Source organism: Lithobates pipiens, unplaced genomic scaffold, assembly GCF_037356315.1.
Source record: "Lithobates pipiens isolate NorthernLeopardFrog02 unplaced genomic scaffold, aLitPip1_a1.2 Scaffold_27, whole genome shotgun sequence".
Taxonomy (NCBI): Eukaryota; Metazoa; Chordata; class Amphibia; order Anura; family Ranidae; genus Lithobates; species Lithobates pipiens.
Genome location: NW_027507788.1, coordinates 225139435 through 225160799, shown reverse-complemented (window position 1 = coordinate 225160799; position 21365 = coordinate 225139435). Strand labels below are relative to the sequence as shown.

At 44.4% G+C, this 21365-nt stretch overlaps 1 protein-coding gene across 5 annotated transcripts in view; it reads left to right on the top strand.

The window, feature by feature from the left end:
- ACOT7 (acyl-CoA thioesterase 7) overlaps positions 1-21365 on the top strand; it is a 343430-nt gene that overhangs the window by 38382 nt on the left and 283683 nt on the right. For all 5 annotated transcript variants that reach the window (XM_077458310.1, XM_077458311.1, XM_077458309.1 and 2 more), the window contains one exon: positions 13823-13940. In XM_077458310.1, the coding sequence (XP_077314436.1) occupies positions 13823-13940 (118 nt within the window). The remainder of the gene's footprint in view (positions 1-13822; positions 13941-21365) is intronic.

Sequence of the window (21365 nt, the reverse complement as noted above, 5' to 3'; positions counted from 1 at the left end):
AAAACGGCAGTTGAAAGCTCTACGCGTTTCGTGACCTTATAGCCACTCGTCAGGAGCAACACCGTAGTGGTAGCCTATGGATAGAGTAAACAACCATATTTTAATAAAAAAAAAAAAAAAAAGGGAGATAGACAAATGTACAGACATGGAGAACCCCCCACAAATGCACATTCGACCCACAGACTTGCATATATATATATATATCTGCGCAGAGGCGGCACCACACACCGAGAGTCCGGCCGACCCAAAAATGCCACGGACCGGGGCTGAGGGAGCACGCCCGGGCGACAACAAAAACGCACAAGCAACACCCCCGGCAGGTTGATGTGTGGGATGTGGCTGGAATTTGGTGTTAAAAGTGGGGTGGCCCTCATGGGGGTACCTATGGAGAGTAAACGATTAGTGTTAATGTGTGTAAGAAGTTAAAAAAAGGTGTAAACTAAAAGTTTTTTAACACCAAATTCCAGCCACATCCCACACATCAACCTGCCGGGGGTGTTGCTTGTGCGTTTTTTGTTGTCGCCCGGGCATGCTCCCTCAGCCCCGGTCCGTGGCATTTTTGGGTCGGCCGGACTCTCGGTGTGTGGTGCCGCCTCTGCGCAGATATATATATGCAAGTCTGTGGGTCGAATGTGCATTTGTGGGGGGTTCTCCATGTCTGTACATTTTGTCTATCTCCCTTTTTTTTTTTTTCTTTTTCTTTTTTTTTATTAAAATATGGTTGTTTACTCTATCCATAGGCAACCACTACGGTGTTGCTCCTGACGAGTGGCTATAAGGTCACGAAACACGTAGAGATTTCAACTGCCGTTTTGTGTATACAATTTTCAACAAAGCATGAACGTTCCTTCTTGATTTCTGTCCTCTTATTTTTGTTTTGTTTTCTTCTTTAAATTACGCTTCAATGTGTCATGTATTCATATATAAATTGTGTTTATTGAACACTCAACTCTTCATATGTTTACTATTCAGTCCTTGTTGGAATGTGTATATATTGATGAAATAGAGAATACTAATTTATGACTGTGCAATAACATGTAAATATATGATTACCTGTACTTATTAAAAACTTGTCTTTTACAAAAAAAAAAAAAAAATTTTTCACCAAATTTTATGCTTCTGCCCCCATGTGCCTCATATAAAGTCCCGCCTGTTGCTCTTTTTTTAAAGTGAATAACTCAACACCAAGTTCACTATATGGGCCCCTTATGTATTATACATGGATATCATATCCCCCCCTTATGTATTATACATGGAGATCATATCCCCCCCTTATGTATTATTATACATGGAGATCATATCCCCCCCCCTTATGTATTATACATGGAGATCATATCCCCCCCTTATGTATTATACATGGAGATCATATCCCCCCCTTATGTATTTATACATGGAGATCATATCCCCCCCTTATGTATTATTATACATGGAGATCATATCCCCCCCTTATGTATTATACATGGAGATCATATCCCCCCTTATGTATTATTATACATGGAGATCATATCCCCCCCCTTATGTATTATACATGGAGATCATATCCCCCCCCCTTATGTATTATACATGGAGATCATATCCCCCCCTTATGTATTATACATGGAGATCATATCCCCCCCTTAAGCTCCTCTTATCAAGAGTGAATAAATTCAGTTCCTCTAATCTTTCCTCATAGCTGAGCTCCTCCATGCCTCTTATCAGTTTGGTTGCCCTTCTCTGCACTTTCTCCAGTTCCCCGATATCCTTTCTGAGAACTGGAGCCCGAAACTGAACTGCACATTCCAGATGAGGTCTTACTAATGATTTGTACAGATGACGTGTCTCTCTCTCTCTCTCTCTCTCTCTGGAGTCCATACCTCTCTTATACAAGAAAGGACCCCAGCTTGGCATTGCGTGTTATTATTGAGCTTATGATCTGCCAAAACCCCCAGATCCTTCTCCACTATGGATCCCCCCAGATCCTCCTCCACTATGGATCCCCCCAGTAGTACTCCCCCCTAGAATGTATGATGAATGCATATTCTTAGCCCCTAAGTGCAGAACTTTACATTCATCAACATTAAATCTCATCTGACCCCTTTTTATAAAAAAAATTAATAAATTGGGGAACTAGCACCTTACCACCATACACCCTCCACACTGAAAACACAAGGGGGCGCCACTAAGTGCAGCATTAAAACAACTTGATTAAGGCAGCCAAATGTACACTTACATCATTCCACGTTTAGAGCACTTGTCTATAATGTTGCATTAATAAAAGGTATTGTCCACCTGCAAGGGGTCTGTCGGTAGCAGCTACCCTTTTTACCCGAAAATAAGACCTAGCATTATTGTCGGTGATGGCTGCAATATAAGCCCTACCCCCCCAAATAAGCCCTACCCTGAAAATAGGACTTATAAGGGCTTATTTGGGGGGTAGGGCTTATTACCGACAATCACACTAGGTCATATTTTTGGGAAAACGGGGTAGCAGCAAAGATGGAGAAGCCGGAGAGCCCCACATCAGCTGGTGTATGGAGTCATTGGAAACCACCAAGGAAGGCGATCAGATTTATGTTGTTGTTACTGATGTATGGTATTTACCGCTATCATCTTCCCTTGTGCTAAAGAGGACTTAGGCTGGGTTCACACTGCTGCGGGTGGGAGATCTCTGTAGCGATGCGAGTTCAGCCATACAGATAGTATGGCTGAATTCGCATCGCTCCCGCCGCAAACTCGCACGGGACCTTTTTTTTTTGGTCCGCAGCAGAATCGGATCGCATTGGGTGTTCACACCATGCGATCCGATTCCTGTGCGAGTGTGCAGATCGCACTGCGATATGCGGACGGATCTGGGGGTGTCATTAACATTTCATTGACACTCCCAGCAGTCTGCATAGGGCAGTGTGAACTGCCGGCGGGAGGCATGCGATGCGGGAAAACGCCGCAGATTTGCGGCGTTCCCGCATCGCTATGGTGTGAACCTAGCCTTAGGCCGGGTTCACACTGCTGCGGGGGGAGATCCGGATGTGATTCGCACTGCAGTGCAAATCACATCCGATCTCCGTAGCGATGCGGGTACAGCCATACAGATAGTATGGCTGAATTCGCATCGCTCCCGCAGCAAACTCGCACGGGACCCTTTTTTTGGTCCGCAACAGAATCGGATCGCATTGGGTGTTCACACCATGCGATCCGATTCCTGTGCGAGTCGGCAGATCGCACTGCGATATGCGGACGGATCTGGGGGTGTCATTAACATAACATTGACACTCCCAGCCGTTCGCATAGGGCAGTGTGAACTGCCGGCGGGAGTAATGCGATGCGGGAAAACGCCGCGGATTCGCGGCGTTCCCGCATCGCAGCAGTGTGAACCCGGCCTCAGGCGTAGGGCTTCAGGCGACTTAGAGTGGAGATGTGAACCATCTCCATTGAGAATAATGGATTTTTTCCCCTTCAGCGTTTTGTAGCTTCAGGCTTCAAGCTACAAAACGCTCAGGTGTGAATGGGGTCTTAAAACGAAGTAATCTATCGCCAAATGGACATCAGACCTGTCTTTAGAGCTGAAGATTGGCTGGACATTTGGCAGATGACTCCCAAAGTCCCCAAATATTGTGGCATTGGAAACGTTTCATAAGGGACAATTGCGGTGGTTCTTGGTGCCGTATACCATGGCAAAGTGTGTCCTGGGCTACCTGGCAGCCTCTTTATGGTACTTGCCAGTGCCTTGCAGAAGAATTCACCCCCCTTGGCATTTTTCGTGTTTTGTTGCCTCACAACCTGGAATTAACATGGAGGTTTGTATAATTTTATTTACAGACCACGCCCACAACTTTGAAGATGTGTGTGTGTGTGTGTGTGTGTTTGTTTTTTTTTTGTTTTTTTTTTTTATTGTGACGCAAACAACAAATAGAACAAAATTACAGAAAAAGTCAATGTGCATAACTATTCATCCCCCTAAAGTCAGTACTTTGCAGAGCCACCTTTTTGCAGCTATCACAGCTCCAAGTCTCTTTGGATAAGTCTCTAATATCCCTGTATTTAGCACCATCTATCTTTCCTTCAACTCTGACCAGTTTCCCAGTCCCGACTGCTGAAAAACATCCCCACAGCATGATACTGCCACCACCATGTTTCACAGTGGATGGTGTTCTTTGGGTGATTGTGATATGTTGGGTTTGCACCAGACATAGCATTTTCTTTGATGGCCAAAAATTTCAATTTTAGTCTCATCAGAGCAGATCACCTTCCTCCATACATCAGAGCAGATCACCTTCCTCCGTACATCAGAGCAGATCACCTTCCTCCATACATCAGAGCAGATCACCTTCCTCCATACATCAGAGCAGATCACCTTCCTCCGTACATCAGAGCAGATCACCTTCCTCCATACATCAGACCAGATCACCTTCCTCCATACATCAGAGCAGATCACCTTCCTCCATACATCAGAGCAGATCACCTTCCTCCATACATCAGAGCAGATCACCTTCCTCCATACATCAGAGCAGATCACCTTCCTCCATACATCAGAGCAGATCACCTTCCTCCATACATCAGAGCAGATCACCTTCCTCCATACATCAGAGCAGATCACCTTCCTCCATACATCAGAGCAGATCACCTTCCTCCGTACATCAGAGCAGATCACCTTCCTCCGTACATCAGAGCAGATCACCTTCCTCCGTACATCAGAGCAGATCACCTTCCTCCGTACATCAGAGCAGATCACCTTCCTCCGTACATCAGAGCAGATCACCTTCCTCCGTACATCAGACCAGATCACCTTCCTCCGTACATCAGACCAGATCACCTTCCTCCATACATCAGAGCAGATCACCTTCCTCCGTACATCAGAGCAGATCACCTTCCTCCGTACATCAGACCAGATCACCTTCCTCCATACATCAGACCAGATCACCTTCCTCCATACATCAGACCAGATCACCTTCCTCCATACATCAGACCAGATCACCTTCCTCCATACATCAGACCAGATCACCTTCCTCCATACATCAGACCAGATCACCTTCCTCCATACATCAGACCAGATCACCTTCCTCCATACATCAGAGCAGATCACCTTCCTCCATACATCAGACCAGATCACCTTCCTCCATACATCAGAGCAGAGCACCTTCCTCCATACATCAGACCAGAGCACCTTCCTCCATACATCAGACCAGATCACCTTCCTCCATACATCAGAGCAGATCACCTTCCTCCATACATCAGAGCAGATCACCTTCCTCCATACATCAGAGCAGATCACCTTCCTCCATACATCAGAGCAGATCACCTTCCTCCATACATCAGAGCAGAGCACCTTCCTCCATACATGAGAGCAGATCACCTTCCTCCGTACATCAGACCAGATCACCTTCCTCCGTACATCAGAGCAGATCACCTTCCTCCATACATCAGAGCAGAGCACCTTCCTCCATACATGAGAGCAGATCACCTTCCTCCATACATCAGAGCAGATCACCTTCCTCCATACATCAGAGCAGATCACCTTCCTCCATACATAACATCAGACCAGATCACCTTCCTCCATACATGAGAGCAGATCACCTTCCTCCATACATGAGAGCAGATCACCTTCCTCCGTACATCAGACCAGATCACCTTCCTCCGTACATCAGAGCAGAGCACCTTCCTCCATACATGAGAGCAGATCACCTTCCTCCATACATCAGAGCAGATCACCTTCCTCCATACATCAGAGCAGATCACCTTCCTCCATACATAACATCAGACCAGATCACCTTCCTCCATACATGAGAGCAGATCACCTTCCTCCATACATGAGAGCAGATCACCTTCCTCCATACATCAGAGCAGAGCACCTTCCTCCATACATGAGAGCAGATCACCTTCCTCCATACATCAGACCAGATCACCTTCCTCCATACATCAGACCAGATCACCTTCCTCCATACATCAGACCAGATCACCTTCCTCCATACATCAGAGCAGATCACCTTCCTCCATACATCAGACCAGATCACCTTCCTCCATACATCAGAGCAGAGCACCTTCCTCCATACATCAGAGCAGAGCACCTTCCTCCATACATCAGACCAGATCACCTTCCTCCATACATCAGAGCAGATCACCTTCCTCCATACATCAGAGCAGATCACCTTCCTCCATACATCAGAGCAGATCACCTTCCTCCATACATCAGAGCAGAGCACCTTCCTCCATACATGAGAGCAGATCACCTTCCTCCGTACATCAGACCAGATCACCTTCCTCCATACATCAGACCAGATCACCTTCCTCCATACATCAGAGCAGAGCACCTTCCTCCATACATGAGAGCAGATCACCTTCCTCCATACATGAGAGCAGATCACCTTCCTCCATACATGAGAGCAGATCACCTTCCTCCATACATGAGAGCAGATCACCTTCCTCCATACATCAGAGCAGATCACCTTCCTCCATACATCAGAGCAGATCACCTTCCTCCATACATAACATCAGACCAGATCACCTTCCTCCATACATGAGAGCAGATCACCTTCCTCCATACATGAGAGCAGATCACCTTCCTCCATACATGAGAGCAGATCACCTTCCTCCATACATGAGAGCAGATCACCTTCCTCCATACATCAGAGCAGAGCACCTTCCTCCATACATGAGACCAGATCACCTTCCTCCATACATCAGAGCAGAGCACCTTCCTCCATACATGAGAGCAGATCACCTTCCTCCATACATCAGACCAGATCACCTTCCTCCATACATCAGAGCAGATCACCTTCCTCCATACATAACATCAGACCAGATCACCTTCCTCCATACATGAGAGCAGATCACCTTCCTCCATACATGAGAGCAGATCACCTTCCTCCATACATGAGAGCAGATCACCTTCCTCCATACATCAGAGCAGAGCACCTTCCTCCATACATGAGAGCAGATCACCTTCCTCCATACATCAGACCAGATCACCTTCCTCCATACATCAGAGCAGATCACCTTCCTCCATACATAACATCAGACCAGATCACCTTCCTCCATACATGAGAGCAGATCACCTTCCTCCATACATGAGAGCAGATCACCTTCCTCCATACATGAGAGCAGAGCACCTTCCTCCATACATCAGAGCAGATCACCTTCCTCCATACATCAGAGCAGATCACCTTCCTCCATACATCAGAGCAGATCACCTTCCTCCATACATCAGAGCAGATCACCTTCCTCCATACATCAGACCAGAGCACCTTCCTCCATACATCAGACCAGATCACCTTCCTCAATACATTTTGTGAGTCTCCCACATGCCTTTTTCGCAAACTTAAAATATGCCATTTTGTATTTTGCTGAAAGTAATGTCTTTCTTCTGGCCACTCTGCCATAAAGCCCAACTCTATGGAGCATACGGCTTATTGTCCTCCTATGTACAGATACTCCAGTCTCTGCTGTGGAACTCTGCAGCTCCTCCAGGGTTACCTTAGGTCTCTGTGCTCCTCTCTGATTAATGCCCTCCTTGCCCGGTCCGTGAGTTTTGGTGTGCGCCCGTCTCTTGGCAGGTTTGCTGTTGTGCCATTTTCTTTCCATTCGGTTATGATAGATGTGATGGAGCTCCTAGGGATCATCAAAGATTTGGATATTGTTTTATAACCCAACCCTGACTTGTACTTCTCAACAACATTGTCCCTTACTTGTTTGGAGAGTTCCTTGGTCTTCATGGCAGTATTTGGTTAGTGGTGCCTCTTGCTTAGGTGTTGCCACCTCTGGGGCCTGTCAAAAAGGTGTGTCTATGTAATGACAGATCATGTGACATTTAGATTGCACACAGGTGGACATAATTTCACTAATTATGTGACTTCTGAAGGTAATTGGTGGCACCAGAGATTTTTATAGGCTTCATAACAAAGGGGGGTGAATACATACACACATGGCAATTTATCTTTTTTTTCTGAAAAATTAGTTTTATGTGTATATATTTTTCTAATTTTACTTCACCCACTTAGACTATTGTGTTCTGATCCACCACATATAATTCAGATTAAAAAAACATTGAACTAAAGGCTGTAATGTAACAAAATAGGTAAAAAGCCAACAATGAATGAATAACTTGTATAGCGCTACATATGGGCACTGAATCGCCTCAGGGCGCTTTTGCTGCCAGTGTCCGTCTGGGTTTTCAGAAGAGATGGGTCTTGAGCTTCTTCCTGAAGGCCAGATGGTTTTCTTCTGAGCGGAGGTAGAGCGTTCCATAGCCGTGGTCCTTGGACTGCGAACCTTCGCTCGCCTTTTAATTTATAACGGGTCTTGGGGATGTGGAGGAGGTTCTGGTTAGTTGACCGGAGAGGGCGACCTGGGGGTGTAGTGCTTTATTTTGTTGCAGAGGTATTGCAGGGCTTTTCTTTGTGCGCATTTGTGAGTGAAGCAGAGGGTCTTAAATGTAAATCGATCCTTCGCGGCTAGCCAATGGAGGGCAATTGATTCCCAGGGTTTTTTTTCCAGTTACCAGTCTGGCTGCTGTATTCTGGACCATATGTAGAGGTGAAATTTGGTATTTGGGAAGTCCAAGATAGAGGGAATTTGCGTATTCAAGTTGGGAATTGATGATTGTTCAAACTACTGATTGTTCAAACTACTGCTGCTCTATCTCCTTCTGGGATGAAGGGGACGAGTCTACGCAGAAGGTAGCGGGATCCACTGACTACTGATCCTATTTGTGCATCCATCGTCATGTTTGAGTCAAAGATGACTCCAAGGCTTTTGGCTTTAGTGCCGGGGGTGATGGGTTGTCCGAGGATGGTGAGTGGTGTGGACATCATGCCAGGGTTTTTGTTTCAGTTTGCGTGGAAGCGGGGGAGGGGGGGGGGGGTTGAATACTTTTTCAAGGCACTGTACCTACATACATGGTGGACCCGTCCCCTTATATGGTCTTTTTTAAATTAAATCTCTTCTATTTTATTGCACCTATTTGACAACCCAACCCATAGGTAGTTCTGCTAAATGTTGCCCCCTCGGAGCTGACCGAGAACCAATCTTGGCTCCTCTTTTATATTACGACAGCTGTAAAAAAGACAATTGCCAGTTCTTGAAAGACGCCGGTTCTTTTCACAATTGCTACCAAAAACAAAGTCGCTTAGGGAATGGTACACACATACAGCACTCCCACAGGAGCCCACAGTTTAAGGTCTCTAGGGTCTCTTCCCATATTTGCACCCGCAGACACGCACACAGTCACTCCTTTGGCACAATGAACAGTCAAGGGCAGTGATGGGGATGTTTTGGAACTACATTTCCCACGATGCTCAACTACACTGCAGCATGCAGGAGCATCATGGGAAATGCAATTTCAAAACATCTGGGGTGCCAATCTTTACCATCACTGGTCTAGGGGTATACTTTTTTGATGCTTCATTGCAGAACATGAACTTGGGTAGGAGTAGGGTAACCACTCCCCCAGGTTAGGGGGCCTATAGCATACTTCCAGTATTACTTTCCCCTTAGCGTCATCCCTTTGGATCTCTACCCATAAGGATTCCACCTCCTCCCTAGCTCCCTTTGTGATGTCACCTCTCACATTCACTTGTACATTCTTGATATACACACATACCTCTCCAGCATGGATTCATGAAGAATCATTCTTGCCAAACCAATCTCCTAACCTTCTATGAGGTGGTGAGTTACCAGCCAGATAAAGGAAGGCCCGTAGACCTGGTATATCTAGATAAAGGAAGGCCCATATACGTGGTGTATCTAGATAAAGGAAGGCCCGTAGACCTGGTATATCTAGATAAAGGAAGGCCCGTAGACCTGGTATATCTAGATAAAGGAAGGCCCGTAGACCTGGTATATCTAGATAAAGGAAGGCCCGTAGACCTGGTATATCTAGATAAAGGAAGGCCCGTAGACCTGGTATATCTAGATAAAGGAAGGTCCGTAGACGTGGTGTATCTAGATAAAGGAAGGCCCATAGACGTGATGTATCTAGATAAAGGAAGGCCCATAGACGTGGTGTATCTAGATAAAGGAAGGCCCATAGACGTGGTGTATCTAGATAAAGGAAGGCCCATAGACGTGGTGTATCTGGATAAAGGAAGGCCCGTAGACGTGGTGTATCTGGATAAAGGAAGGCCCGTAGACGTGGTGTATCTGGATAAAGGAAGGCCCGTAGACGTGGTGTATCTGGATAAAGGAAGGCCCGTAGACGTGGTGTATCTAGATAAAGGAAGGCCCGTAGACGTGGTGTATCTGGATTTAGCAAAAGCCTTTGACACAGTTCCCCATAAATGTTTACTATACAAAATAAGGTCGGTTGGCATGGACCATAGGGTGAGTACATGGATTGAAAACTGGCTACAAGGGCGAGTTCAGAGGGTGGTGATAAATGGGGAGTACTTGAAATGGTCGGGGTGGGTAGTGGGCCCCCCAGGGTTCTGTGCTGGGACCAATCCTATTTAATTTGTACATAAATGACCTGGAGGATGGGGGTGGGGGAAACAGTTCAATCTCTGTATTTGCAGACGATACTAAGCTAAGCAGGGCAATAACTTCTCCGCAGGATGTGGAAACCTTGCAAAAAGATCTGAACAAATGAATGGGGGGGAGGGGCAACTACATGGCAAATGAGGTTCAATGTAGAAAAATGTTATGGGTGGCAAAAATCTGAATGCAATCTATAGACTGGGGGGAGAACCTCTGGGGGGGATCTAGGATGGAGAAGGACCTGGGGGTCCTAGTAGATGATGGGCTCAGCAATGCCAAGCTGCTGCTAACAAAGCAAACAGAATATTGGCATTAAAAAGGGGATCAACTCCAGAAATAAAAGGATAATTCTCCCCTCTACAAGACTCTGGTCTGGCCGCACCTGGAGTATACTGTCCAGTTCTGGGCACCAGTCCTCAGGAAGGATGTACTGGAAATGGAGCGACTACAAAGAAGGGCAACAAAGCTAATAAAGGGTCTGGAGGATATTAGTTATGAGGAAAGGTTGTGAGCTCTGAACTTATTCTCTCTGGAGAAGAGACACCTGAGAGGGGATATGATTTCAATTTTTAACCACTTGCCGACATATAAGTCGGCAGTTTGAAGATAGATATCTCGCTAACAGAAGCAGCTGCTGCCACAATCGAGGTATCCATCTTTAGAGCCAGCGGTCCAGTTTAAGATAATGGTGGTCTCTTCGGCGATTCGCTGCAAGATCGCCGTCATCGGCCGCAGGAGAGAAGAGACACCCCCCCCCCTTCCTGCCACTCTCCCATGCCCTGTGCCATTTTCTAAAGCCTGGTCATGGCTGTGTATGGAGACGAGTGAAGGGAAGATGGCCCCCACTCATCTCCGTACTATAGCAGGGCAGAAGTGACGTCAAAACTTCCGCCCATACATCTTAAAGACACATTTCTCTGTTTTTTCTTTTATTTTTTATTTTTTTTATTGCATTTAAGTCCAAATATGAGATCTGAGGTCTTTCTGACCCCAAATCTCCTCATATTTAAGAGGTCCTGTCATGCATTTTTTTCTATTACAAGGGGTGTCTATTACAAGGGATGTGTCCTCCTCCTCCTCCTCCTCCTCCTCCTCCTACCACAAGTCCACCACCAGAGGCACAGCCTCCAAGGAAGGCTGCAGAGAAGCGTGGAGGGAATGCTGCACGGAAGAGTCGAAAGTGATTGCCTGGCTTCAGTCTGGTCTGACAGAAGACGCAGGCTGTTGTAGTACCACAGCCTGGGGACATAGATGTCATCTGCTGCTGTTCCTGATCTCTAGGAGTCCTGGACCAGATTGTGCTCCCTATTATATGTACTCCTCAAGATCCCAATTTTGTTTTCCACTGACTTGATGTGTGCCCTGGGGGACAAAAGGCTTCACAGATTCCATAAGTGTCTCCAGTGTTGCCTTCCTCTTTATTTTCTCAACCAGAAAAAAATGGATATATATATATTTTTTTTTATTTCCTATGTGTTTTTATTAAAAAATGAAATTTTTTTTTGTAGGCAGGCAGGTACATGTCAAAAAAGACTATCGGGGTTATTTACAAAAGGCAAATTCATTTAGCACTACAAGTGCAAGGTGTGCTTGAAATTGCACTGCAAGTGCACTTGGAAGTGCAGTCGCTGTAGGGGAAGCTCTGCTGAGCTGAAACGAGGGGAAGCTCTGACGATTTTATCATCCAATCATGTGCAGGCTAAAATGCTGTTTTTTTTTTTTTTTTTTAAGTTTCCTTGCATGTGCACAGCGACTGCACTTCCAAGTGCTCTTTCAGTGCAATCTCAAGTGCATTTTGCACTTGTAGTGCTAAATGAATTTGCCTTTTGTAAATAACCCCCCCCCCCCCCCATGTCAAATTAACAAGGGACCCCAACCTCATTAAGGTTCATAAAAAAAAAAACAAGATAACAATGTTATTGTGATAACTTGAAACTCCAAAAAAAAGGAAATCGCTAGAATTTTTAATAATTGTAAAATATATATTGTTGAAATATAAAAAATTATAAAAGATGAGTCTAAAAAAAAATCGTTCTTCCAGAAAAGCATTTGTGAGGTCAAGCACAGATGTTGGACGAGAAGGCCTGGCTCGCAGTCTCCACTCGAATTCGTCCCAAAGGTGTTCTATCGGGGTGAGGTCAGGACTCTGTGCAGACCAATCAAGTTCCTCCACCCCAAACTCACTCATCCATGTCTTTATGGACCTTGCTTTGTGCACTGGTGGGCAGTCATGTTGGAACAGGAAGGGGCCGCCCCCAAACTGTTCCCTCAAAGTTGGGAGAATGAAATTGTCCAAAATGTCTTGGTATGCCGACGTCTTCCCCTGAAAAACACCCCACACCATAATCCCCCTCCCCCCTACCACCATCACCATATGATTTGGACCGGGGCACAAAGCAAGGTCCATTAAGACATGGAGGAGCGAGTTTGGGGTGGAGGAACTTGACTGGCCTGCACAGAGTCCTGACCGCTACCCAATAGAACACCTTTGGGATGAATTGAAGCGTAGACTGTGAGCCAGGTCTTCTCGTCCAACTTCAGTGTCTGACCTCACAAATGCTCTTCTGGAAGAATGATCAAACATTCCCATAGACACATCTCCTAGACCTTATGGACGGCCTCCCCAGAAGAGCTGAATCTGTTATAGCTGCAAAGGGTCAACTCAATATTGAACCCTCCAGACTAAGACTGTTAGGCTATTAAAGTTCATGTAAAGACAGGCGTCCCAATACTTATGACAATATAGTGTGTCCTACTTTGACCCAGATCTTATTAGTCCCAATAGTGATTCCAGTTTAAGATTCTCACTAGTGTCGTAGCCGTGTAATATATAAATGAATATCCGGTTTACTCCGTTGTTGATGTCGCCGTCAAACGAGCCTAAGAGCCGGTTCACACTGCGGGCGATGCGAGGCGACACGACTCGCCTCGCCTCGATCTGACAAGTCGCCCCCGTTCTGTACAATGGAACCATTCTGAGAGGAGCGACTCGAGTCACTCCGACTCAGAAAAAAGGTTCCTGTACTACTTCTGGGCGACCTCGGGGCGACTTGCATTGACTTCTATACAGAAGTCATCTGCAAGTTGCCGCTGAGGTCGTGGCAGGTCGCGGCGAGGCAAGTCGGTGTCGCCTCGCATCGCCTGCAGTGTGAACCGGCCCTAAAATGGACTTCAAATGCTGACCCATCCATGAGGGACTTGGATCTGGATCCACGTTGTTTAGTGGACATCTCCATAGAGACTTCCGAGATACTTGATGGCTGTTTTGTAGGTGATGGCAGATTTTACTAACTAATGAAATATTTGAACTTGGGGGGGGGGGGGGGGAAACGAAGTCGTATAGATATTGATCTATAATCTGCTTTTTGCTCCTCGGCAGGATTATGCGTCCAGATGACGCCAACATAGCGGGGAATGTACACGGTGGAACCATTCTGAAGATGATTGAGGAAGCTGGAGCCATCATCAGCACCCGTCACTGCAACAGCAAGTCCGGGGTAAGGACAAGTTTTGAGGCCATGAAGTTTTGGTTTCCATCTCCGCATTATTCACTGAAAGTAACCTTTATGTTTGATCCACCTGCGGTTCTGTGAGCCGGCCGATCAGCCGATCAGCCAATTTTATCAATCGGTTTCCAAGGCTAAAGTTGAGCCAAACTTATAAAAACAGTTGAGCAGTTCTGAGCGGTGGGGTTAGTGGCAAACTGTGGATAGGTAGCGCTAATTCTGAGAGACGTGTCCCACCATGGAGCTTCTAGGAGTCGCACTGTACTGTCCCATCTATAATGCTATATTCTGCTGATGCGATGCGATGCATTATCAATCACTTGATCTCCGGAAGGTTTTTTACCCCCCCCCCCTTCATTACCAGGTCATTTAGAAAATAAAAATTTTTTTTTCACACAAATACAGCTTTCTTTTGGTGGTACTGGGTGTGTGTTTGTTTTTTATTTATTTATTTTTTATTTAACCGAAGACATGTAGCAGAATACATTTTTGGCCCAAATTTATAAAAGAAATTTGCTTTTAACATTGGATAGGTTTTCATATCAGAAAGTAAAAATATAGTTTTGTTTCCAAAATGTTCATTTTTTTTTTTTTTTTTCCTCTTAAAAAAAAAAAAAAAGACCGAACATTTTGGGAAAAAAATATATATTTTTACTTTCTGATATGAAACATATCAGATTTTAAAAGCAAATTTCTTCATAAGTTTGGGCCAAAAATGGTATTCTGCTTCATGTCTTTGGTAGAAAAAGATTTAAAGGGATTGTAAAGGTGGTATTTTTTTTTTTTTTCTCTTAAAATAACAAACCTGTTATACTTCCCTCCACTGTGCAGCTCGTTTTGCACAGAGTGGCCCCGAACTTGCTCTTCTGGGGTCCCTCGGCAGCTGTCTCTGCTTCTTCCCACAGGTACTTCTCACGTTCATGCGAGCTCCCTTTGCATGGTGAGAAGCACCTGCGGGCACGCTCCAGTGATACAGCCAGGGGCTATAGCCGCTCGCTGTATCACACAGCCCCCTCCCCCCGGCGCGCCGCGTCATTGGATGTGATTGACAGCAGCGCGAGCCAATGGCTGCGCTGCCTTCAATCCATCCACTCCAGCCAATCAGCGGCCAGGCTGAGTGGTGAAGAGGAAGTCGGGGGCGAGCGCGGGACTTTCGAGGGGTGAGGTAAGTAAAACGGGGGGGGGGGGACTGGGGGCTCCGGCACTGTGAGATGTTTTTTCACCTTAATGCATAGAATGCATTAAGGTGAAAAAACATTTACCTTTACAACCCCTTCAAATCCAATAAGCGTATAATCGATTGGTTTGCATTAAAGTTATAGTGTCTACAAACTATGGGATACATACTGGTCGTCGTCTTGTTTTTCTCTCTTTCTTCTCTTTCTTCTTTCTTTCTCCTCTTTCTTCTCTTTCTTCTTTCTTTCTTCTCTTTCTTTCTCCTCTTTTTCTCCTCTTTCTTTCTTCTCTTTCTTTCTTCTCTTTCTTACTTCTCTTTCTTTCTTTTCTTTCTTCTCTTTCTTTCTTTTCTTTCTTCTCTTTCTTTCTTCTCTTTCCTCTTTCTTTCTTCTCTTTCTTCTTTCTTTCTTCTCTTTCTTCTCTTTCTTCTTTCTTTCTTCTCTTTCTTTCTTCTCTTTCTTCTCTTTCTTTCTTCTCTTTCTTCTCTTTCTTCTCTCTTTCTTCTCTTTCTTCTTTCTTTCTTCTTTCTTTCTTCTCTTTCTTTCTTTCTTTCTTCTTTCTTTCTTCCTTCTCTTTCTTCTTTCTTTCTTCTCTTTCTTCTCTTTTTTCTCTTTCTTCTATTTCTTCTCTTTCTTCTTTCTTTTTCTTTCTTCTCTTTCTTCTCTTTCTTCTCTTTCTTTCTTCTCTTTCTTTCTTCTCTTTCTTTCTTCTCTTCTTCTTTCTTTCTTCTTTCTTTCTTCCTTTCTTTCTTCTCTTTCTTCTTTCTTTCTTCTCTTTCTTCTCTTTTTTCTCTTTCTTCTCTTTCTTCTTTCTTTCTTCTCTTTCTTCTTTCTTTCTTCTCTTAATTCTTTCTCCTTCTCTTATGCGTTCGGCCCCCTAATCTACAGCAGATGCATGGATTCCAATGAGGTATTTTTTTCTTTTTTTAAACCTAACACAGTGCATCCAGAAAGTATTCACAGCGCTTCACTTTTTTTCCACATTTTGTTATGTTGCAGCCTTTTTCCAAAATTCATTATTTTCCTCGAAATTCTACAAACACTCCCCCATAATGTGTGAAAGAAGTTTGTTTGAAGTCTTTTGCAAATTTATTAAAAATAAAAACACAGAAAAAAAATCCCATGTACATAAGTAATCACAGGCTCCTCCCATGTACATAAGTAATCACAGGCTCCTCCCATGTACATAAGTAATCACAGGCTCCTCCCATGTACATAAGTAGTCACAGGCTCCTCCCATGTACATAAGTATCACAGACTCCTCCTCCCATGTACATAAGTAATCACAGGCTCCTCCCATGTACATAAGTAATCACAGGCTCCTCCCATGTACATAAGTAATCACAGGCTCCTCGCATGTACATAAGTAATCACAGGCTCCTCCCATGTACATAAGTATCACAGGCTCCTCCCATGTACATAAGTATCACAGACTCCTCCTCCCATGTACATAAGTATCACAGGCTCCTCCCATGTACATAAGTAATCACAGGCTCCTCCCATGTACATAAGTATCACAGGCTCCTCCCCATGTACATAAGTATCACAGGCTCCTCCCATGTACATAAGTGTCAGTCTTTGCCATAACACTCAGCACTGATCTCAGGTTCCTCCTTTTTCCACTGATCATCCTCGAGACGTTTCTACAACTTGATTGGGGTCCACCTGTGGTAGAGTCAGTTGATTGGACATGATTTGGAAAGGCACACACCTGTCTATAGAAGGTCCCACAGGTAACAGTGCATGTCAGAGGACAAGCCAAGCCATGAAGTCCAAGGAATTGTCTTTAGACCTCCGAGACAGGATTGTATGGAGGCACAGATCGGGGGAAGGGTACAGATACATTTCTGCAGGCATTGAAGGTCCGATGAGCACAGCGGCCTCCATCATCTGTAAATGGAAGATGTTTTGGAACCACCAGGACTCTTCCTGGAGCGGGCCGCCCGGCCAAACAGCGATTGGGGGAGGAGAACCATAGTCAGGGAGGTGACCAAGAACCCGATGGTCACTCTGACAGAGCTCCAATGTTTCTCTGTGGAGAGAGGAGAACCTTCCAGAAGAACAACCATCTCTGCAGCACTCCACCAATCAGGCCTGTATGGTAGAGTGGCCAGACAGAAGCCACTCATCAGTAAAAGGCACATGACATCACACCTGGAGTTTGCCAAAAGGCACCTGAAGGACTCTCAGCCCATGAGAAACAAAATTCTCTGGTCTGATAAAACAAAGATTGAACTCTTTTGGTCTGAATGGCAAGGGCCATGTCTGGAGGAAACCAGGCACCGCTCATCACCTGGCCAATACCATCCCTACAGTGAAACATGGTGTTGGCAGCATCATGCTGTGGGGATGTTTTTCAGTGGCAGGAAATGGGAGACTAGTCAGGATTGAGGGAATGATGTTGACTGCAGCAATGTACAGAGACCTGATGAAAACCTGCTCCAGAGAGCTCTGGACCCCAGACTGGGGCAAAGGTTCATCTTCCAACAGGACAACGACCCTAAGCACACAGCCAAGATAGCAAAGGTGTGGCTACCGGAAAAAACTGTGAATGTCCTTGAGTGGCCCAACCAGAGCCCGGACATGAACTAAATTTGAACATCTCTGGAGAGATCTGAAAAATGGCTGTGCACCGACACTCCCCGTCCAACCTGATGGAGCTTGAGAGGTCCTGCAAAGAAGAATGGGAGAAACTGCCCAAAAATAGGTGTGTCGAGCTTGTAGCATCATACTCACCAAGACTGGAGGCTGTAATTGGTGCCAAAGGAGCTTCACCAAAGTACTGAGCAAAGGCTGTGATACTTGTGAACATTTTTTTACATTTTTTATAAATTTGCAAAGATTTAAAAAAACTTCTCTCGTTGTCATTATGGGGATTGTTTGTAGAATTTTGAGGAAAATAATGATTCCGGAAATTGGGAAATTCGGAATCTCAGAAATTGGAAAATTTTGAATTTGGAAATATTGAAAATTTGTAGCCTCAACCATGACCCTGGTATGACCGGTTCCCTACCGTGACATATCTGGCCAGTAGGGAAGCGGTCATGTTATGCTGTCATGCTTGCCTCTAGGGTTGCACTGATACTAGTATCAGTGCCGATACGGAGTATTTGCACATGTGTTGGTACTCGTGCAAATGCGCCGATACTTTTGTGGCTCTTTGAGATGTCAGCGAGTCTCCCCTGTTGACAGCTGACACGGAAAATGTCCGATCGGACCGTGTTGTCGGATAATCCTACTGTGTGTGTGGGCTCCATCGGACTGTTTCCATCTGAATATTCGACCAACAAAGTTTTTTAGAGCTGGGCTATAAAATTTTCCGACAACATGATCCGATTGAACTTTGTCCGATCGTTTGTAGAGAATTCCGATCGGAAAAAGTGCCACGCATGCTCAGATCAAATTGCGAGACCAAAGCTATTGGCTACTAGCCTGAACGTAGTCCCGTCGTAACGAAATAACGTCATCACGTTGCCAACGATCGGATATTCCGACAACTTTGTCCGACGGGTTTTGTTGTCGGAATGTCCGATCGTGTGTACAAGGGCTTAAAGAAATCCTGTAATTGGAGCTGTCAAACAAAGCAGCCCCACTGAAACACTAAAATTAAAAAGAAACATTGTTTCTTTTTGAATCTTTCTGTTTCTTCATCTGCAGATCAAAGGGATGAACAAATGTTCCTAATGTTTAACCCCTTATAAACCCTTAATTTACTCTAATCAGCCTATTCTCCTCCATTTTAATTATTTCCCTGCTTTTTCAACAATTTAAATTTGTAAACAATTACAGCTTTTTTTTTTTTTTGCTTGCTTTATTTCACATTGAAAAAGCGCAAAATAAAAAAAAAAATCTATTTCATTTGTAAATAACTTTTTCAATGCTTTGTACCATTGCTGACAGCTGAAGTGAAAGCAAAACTGTTGCGGTAGGTATCAGTAATTGGTATCGGCAAGTATAAAAAAAAAAAAAAAAAAAAAATGGTATCGGTGCATCCCTACTTGCATGCTCTGTGTAATGGGTTTTGCACAGAGCAGCCCCAATCCTCTTCTTCTTGGGTCCCCTGCTGGTTCTCCTGGCTCCTTCCACCCCGCTGAGTGCCCACCATAGCACCTATGTGTCCATTAACACATGGCTTGGCCCCATGACCCTTCTCCCGCTTCCTCCTCACTGGCTGTGATTGAAAGCAGTGGGAGCCAATGGTCCATGAGCCTATGAGGAGGGGAGAGCCACTACTCTTGGATGAAGATTGGGCTGGATCAGAAAATGCATTAAGGTGAAAAAAAAACGTCCACCTTTTTAGAAATGTCTTTTATATCGATGGCCAGTGACAAGAAATCCCCATTTACAGACCACTAAAAAGGTGATTGGAGTAATGTGGCCGGCCGTGGACATGTAGACACCATAGAATGGGAGGTCAATCAGCCATAGGTCAAGGAGCCCCCCCAGTAACGGGACTCTGGAGGAGAATGACGGCTGTAAACGATCGAGCGCCTTCCACTTCCTACGTCTTGGTTTGTCTTCCTATAAAACACAACATTTTATCTATGCTGCGTGCTCCGATATCTCCACATGATATGTGTGTGTAATGGTTTTCCAAAATTAATCTTAATCATTTATTAATACATTATTAATAAAGGTCTTAGGATTTAATAGTTGCAAAGGAAAGAGGGGGGCTGTATAACATTGTTCACACAGTTTATTGTATTTATACTATGAAAGAATTTCATTAAACGTGCTTATGTTTAGATTCGTTTTTTTTTAGATGTAAGATGTAAGATTGTTTAGATTAGTTTTTTTTAGATGTAAGATGTAAGATTGTTTAGATTAGTTTTTTTTTTTTTTTTTTTTTTTTTTTTTAGCACATGATTGGTTATAGATTTATTAGACATAATTAGATACTTTGGCTATATTGTATAAGTATCCAGGTTGTTTCTTCAAAGATTGTCAGTCGGTTACAAGTATTTAGACTGATCCACGTGTGAAACAATCCCCCCCCACCTGGTAAACTCCACTCTATGAATAAGCTCCTTGTGAGTGAAATGCGTCAGTAGGGAAGGTTTTTCAGGTGGTTTGCCTTGCCTCCGTTGGCTCAGTAAATCTTTATGGCGGCTTTTGTTCTGGAGTGCGGCTATCTTTGTTCTTTTTGCTACTTTGCTTTTGAAGTGTTGTAAGAAGCAATAAAGCAGAAGTTTAGGTGCTGCCCTGTCACACTTTTTTTTTTTTTTTTTTGATGGTAGAAGTTGAAGAGCTTTTCATCTTTCTTCATCTTCACCCGTCTGTCATTTCTGTGTAAGAAGATGACCTGTTGGTGTCAGGACTACTGCGCTGCATTCCTCTACCAGACTAGGGACTGCTCAATAGTAACACACAGAGGACAAGTGGCAACTTTTTCTCCTCTCTTTCCACTTTTCTCCCCTTTTTTCTATTCTTCTCTTTTCACTTCTTTTATTTTATTTTTTCTTCTCTTCTTTCTGCTCTCAGCCTCCTTCCTTTTTTTCTTTTTGTTGTTTTCTTTTTTCTTTGCTCTTTCATTTTCTGCCTTCTTTTCTTCACCTTCCTTTTTCTCTTCTTCCTTTTTATTTATTTTTTGCTTTTCTCTGTGTTTTTCCTCTTTTCTTTTCCTTTTCTCGTTTTTTGTTTTTTCACTTTTCTCATTAATCCTCTTTCCTGCCTCCCCCCCCCCCCCCCCCGACCCTCCTTCTTCCTTCTCTACTTCCTCCCTTCCCTTTTTCCTTTTCTCTTTATTTTTTCTCTTTTTTCCCTTCCTCCCTTTCCCTTTCCTTTTTTCTCTCTCTTCCTTTCTCTTCCCTTTCCCTTCCATTCTATTCCTTTTTCCTTTCTCTTCCCTTCCTTTTTCCTTTCTCTTCCCTTCCTTTTTCCTTTCTCTTCCCTTCCTTTTTCCTTTCTCTTCCCTTCCTTTTTCCTTTCTCTTCCCTTCCTTTTTCTTCCCTTTCCTTTTTTCCTTTCTGTTCCCTTCCTTTTTTCCATTCTGTTCCCTTCCTTTTTCCTTTCTCTTCCCTTCCTTTTTCTTCCTTTTCCCTTTTTCCTTTCTCTTCCCTTTCCCTTCCATTCTATTCCTTTTTCCTTTTCCCTTGCCTCTTCCCTTTTTTCCTTTTTCCCTTTCTCTTCCCTTTCCCTTCCTTTTTCCGTTCTCTTTCCTTTTTCCGTTCTTTCTCTTCCCTTTCCCTTCCTTTTTCTTTCCCCTCCTTCTTTTCTTCCGCAAAGAGTTTCTGTAGAGTTT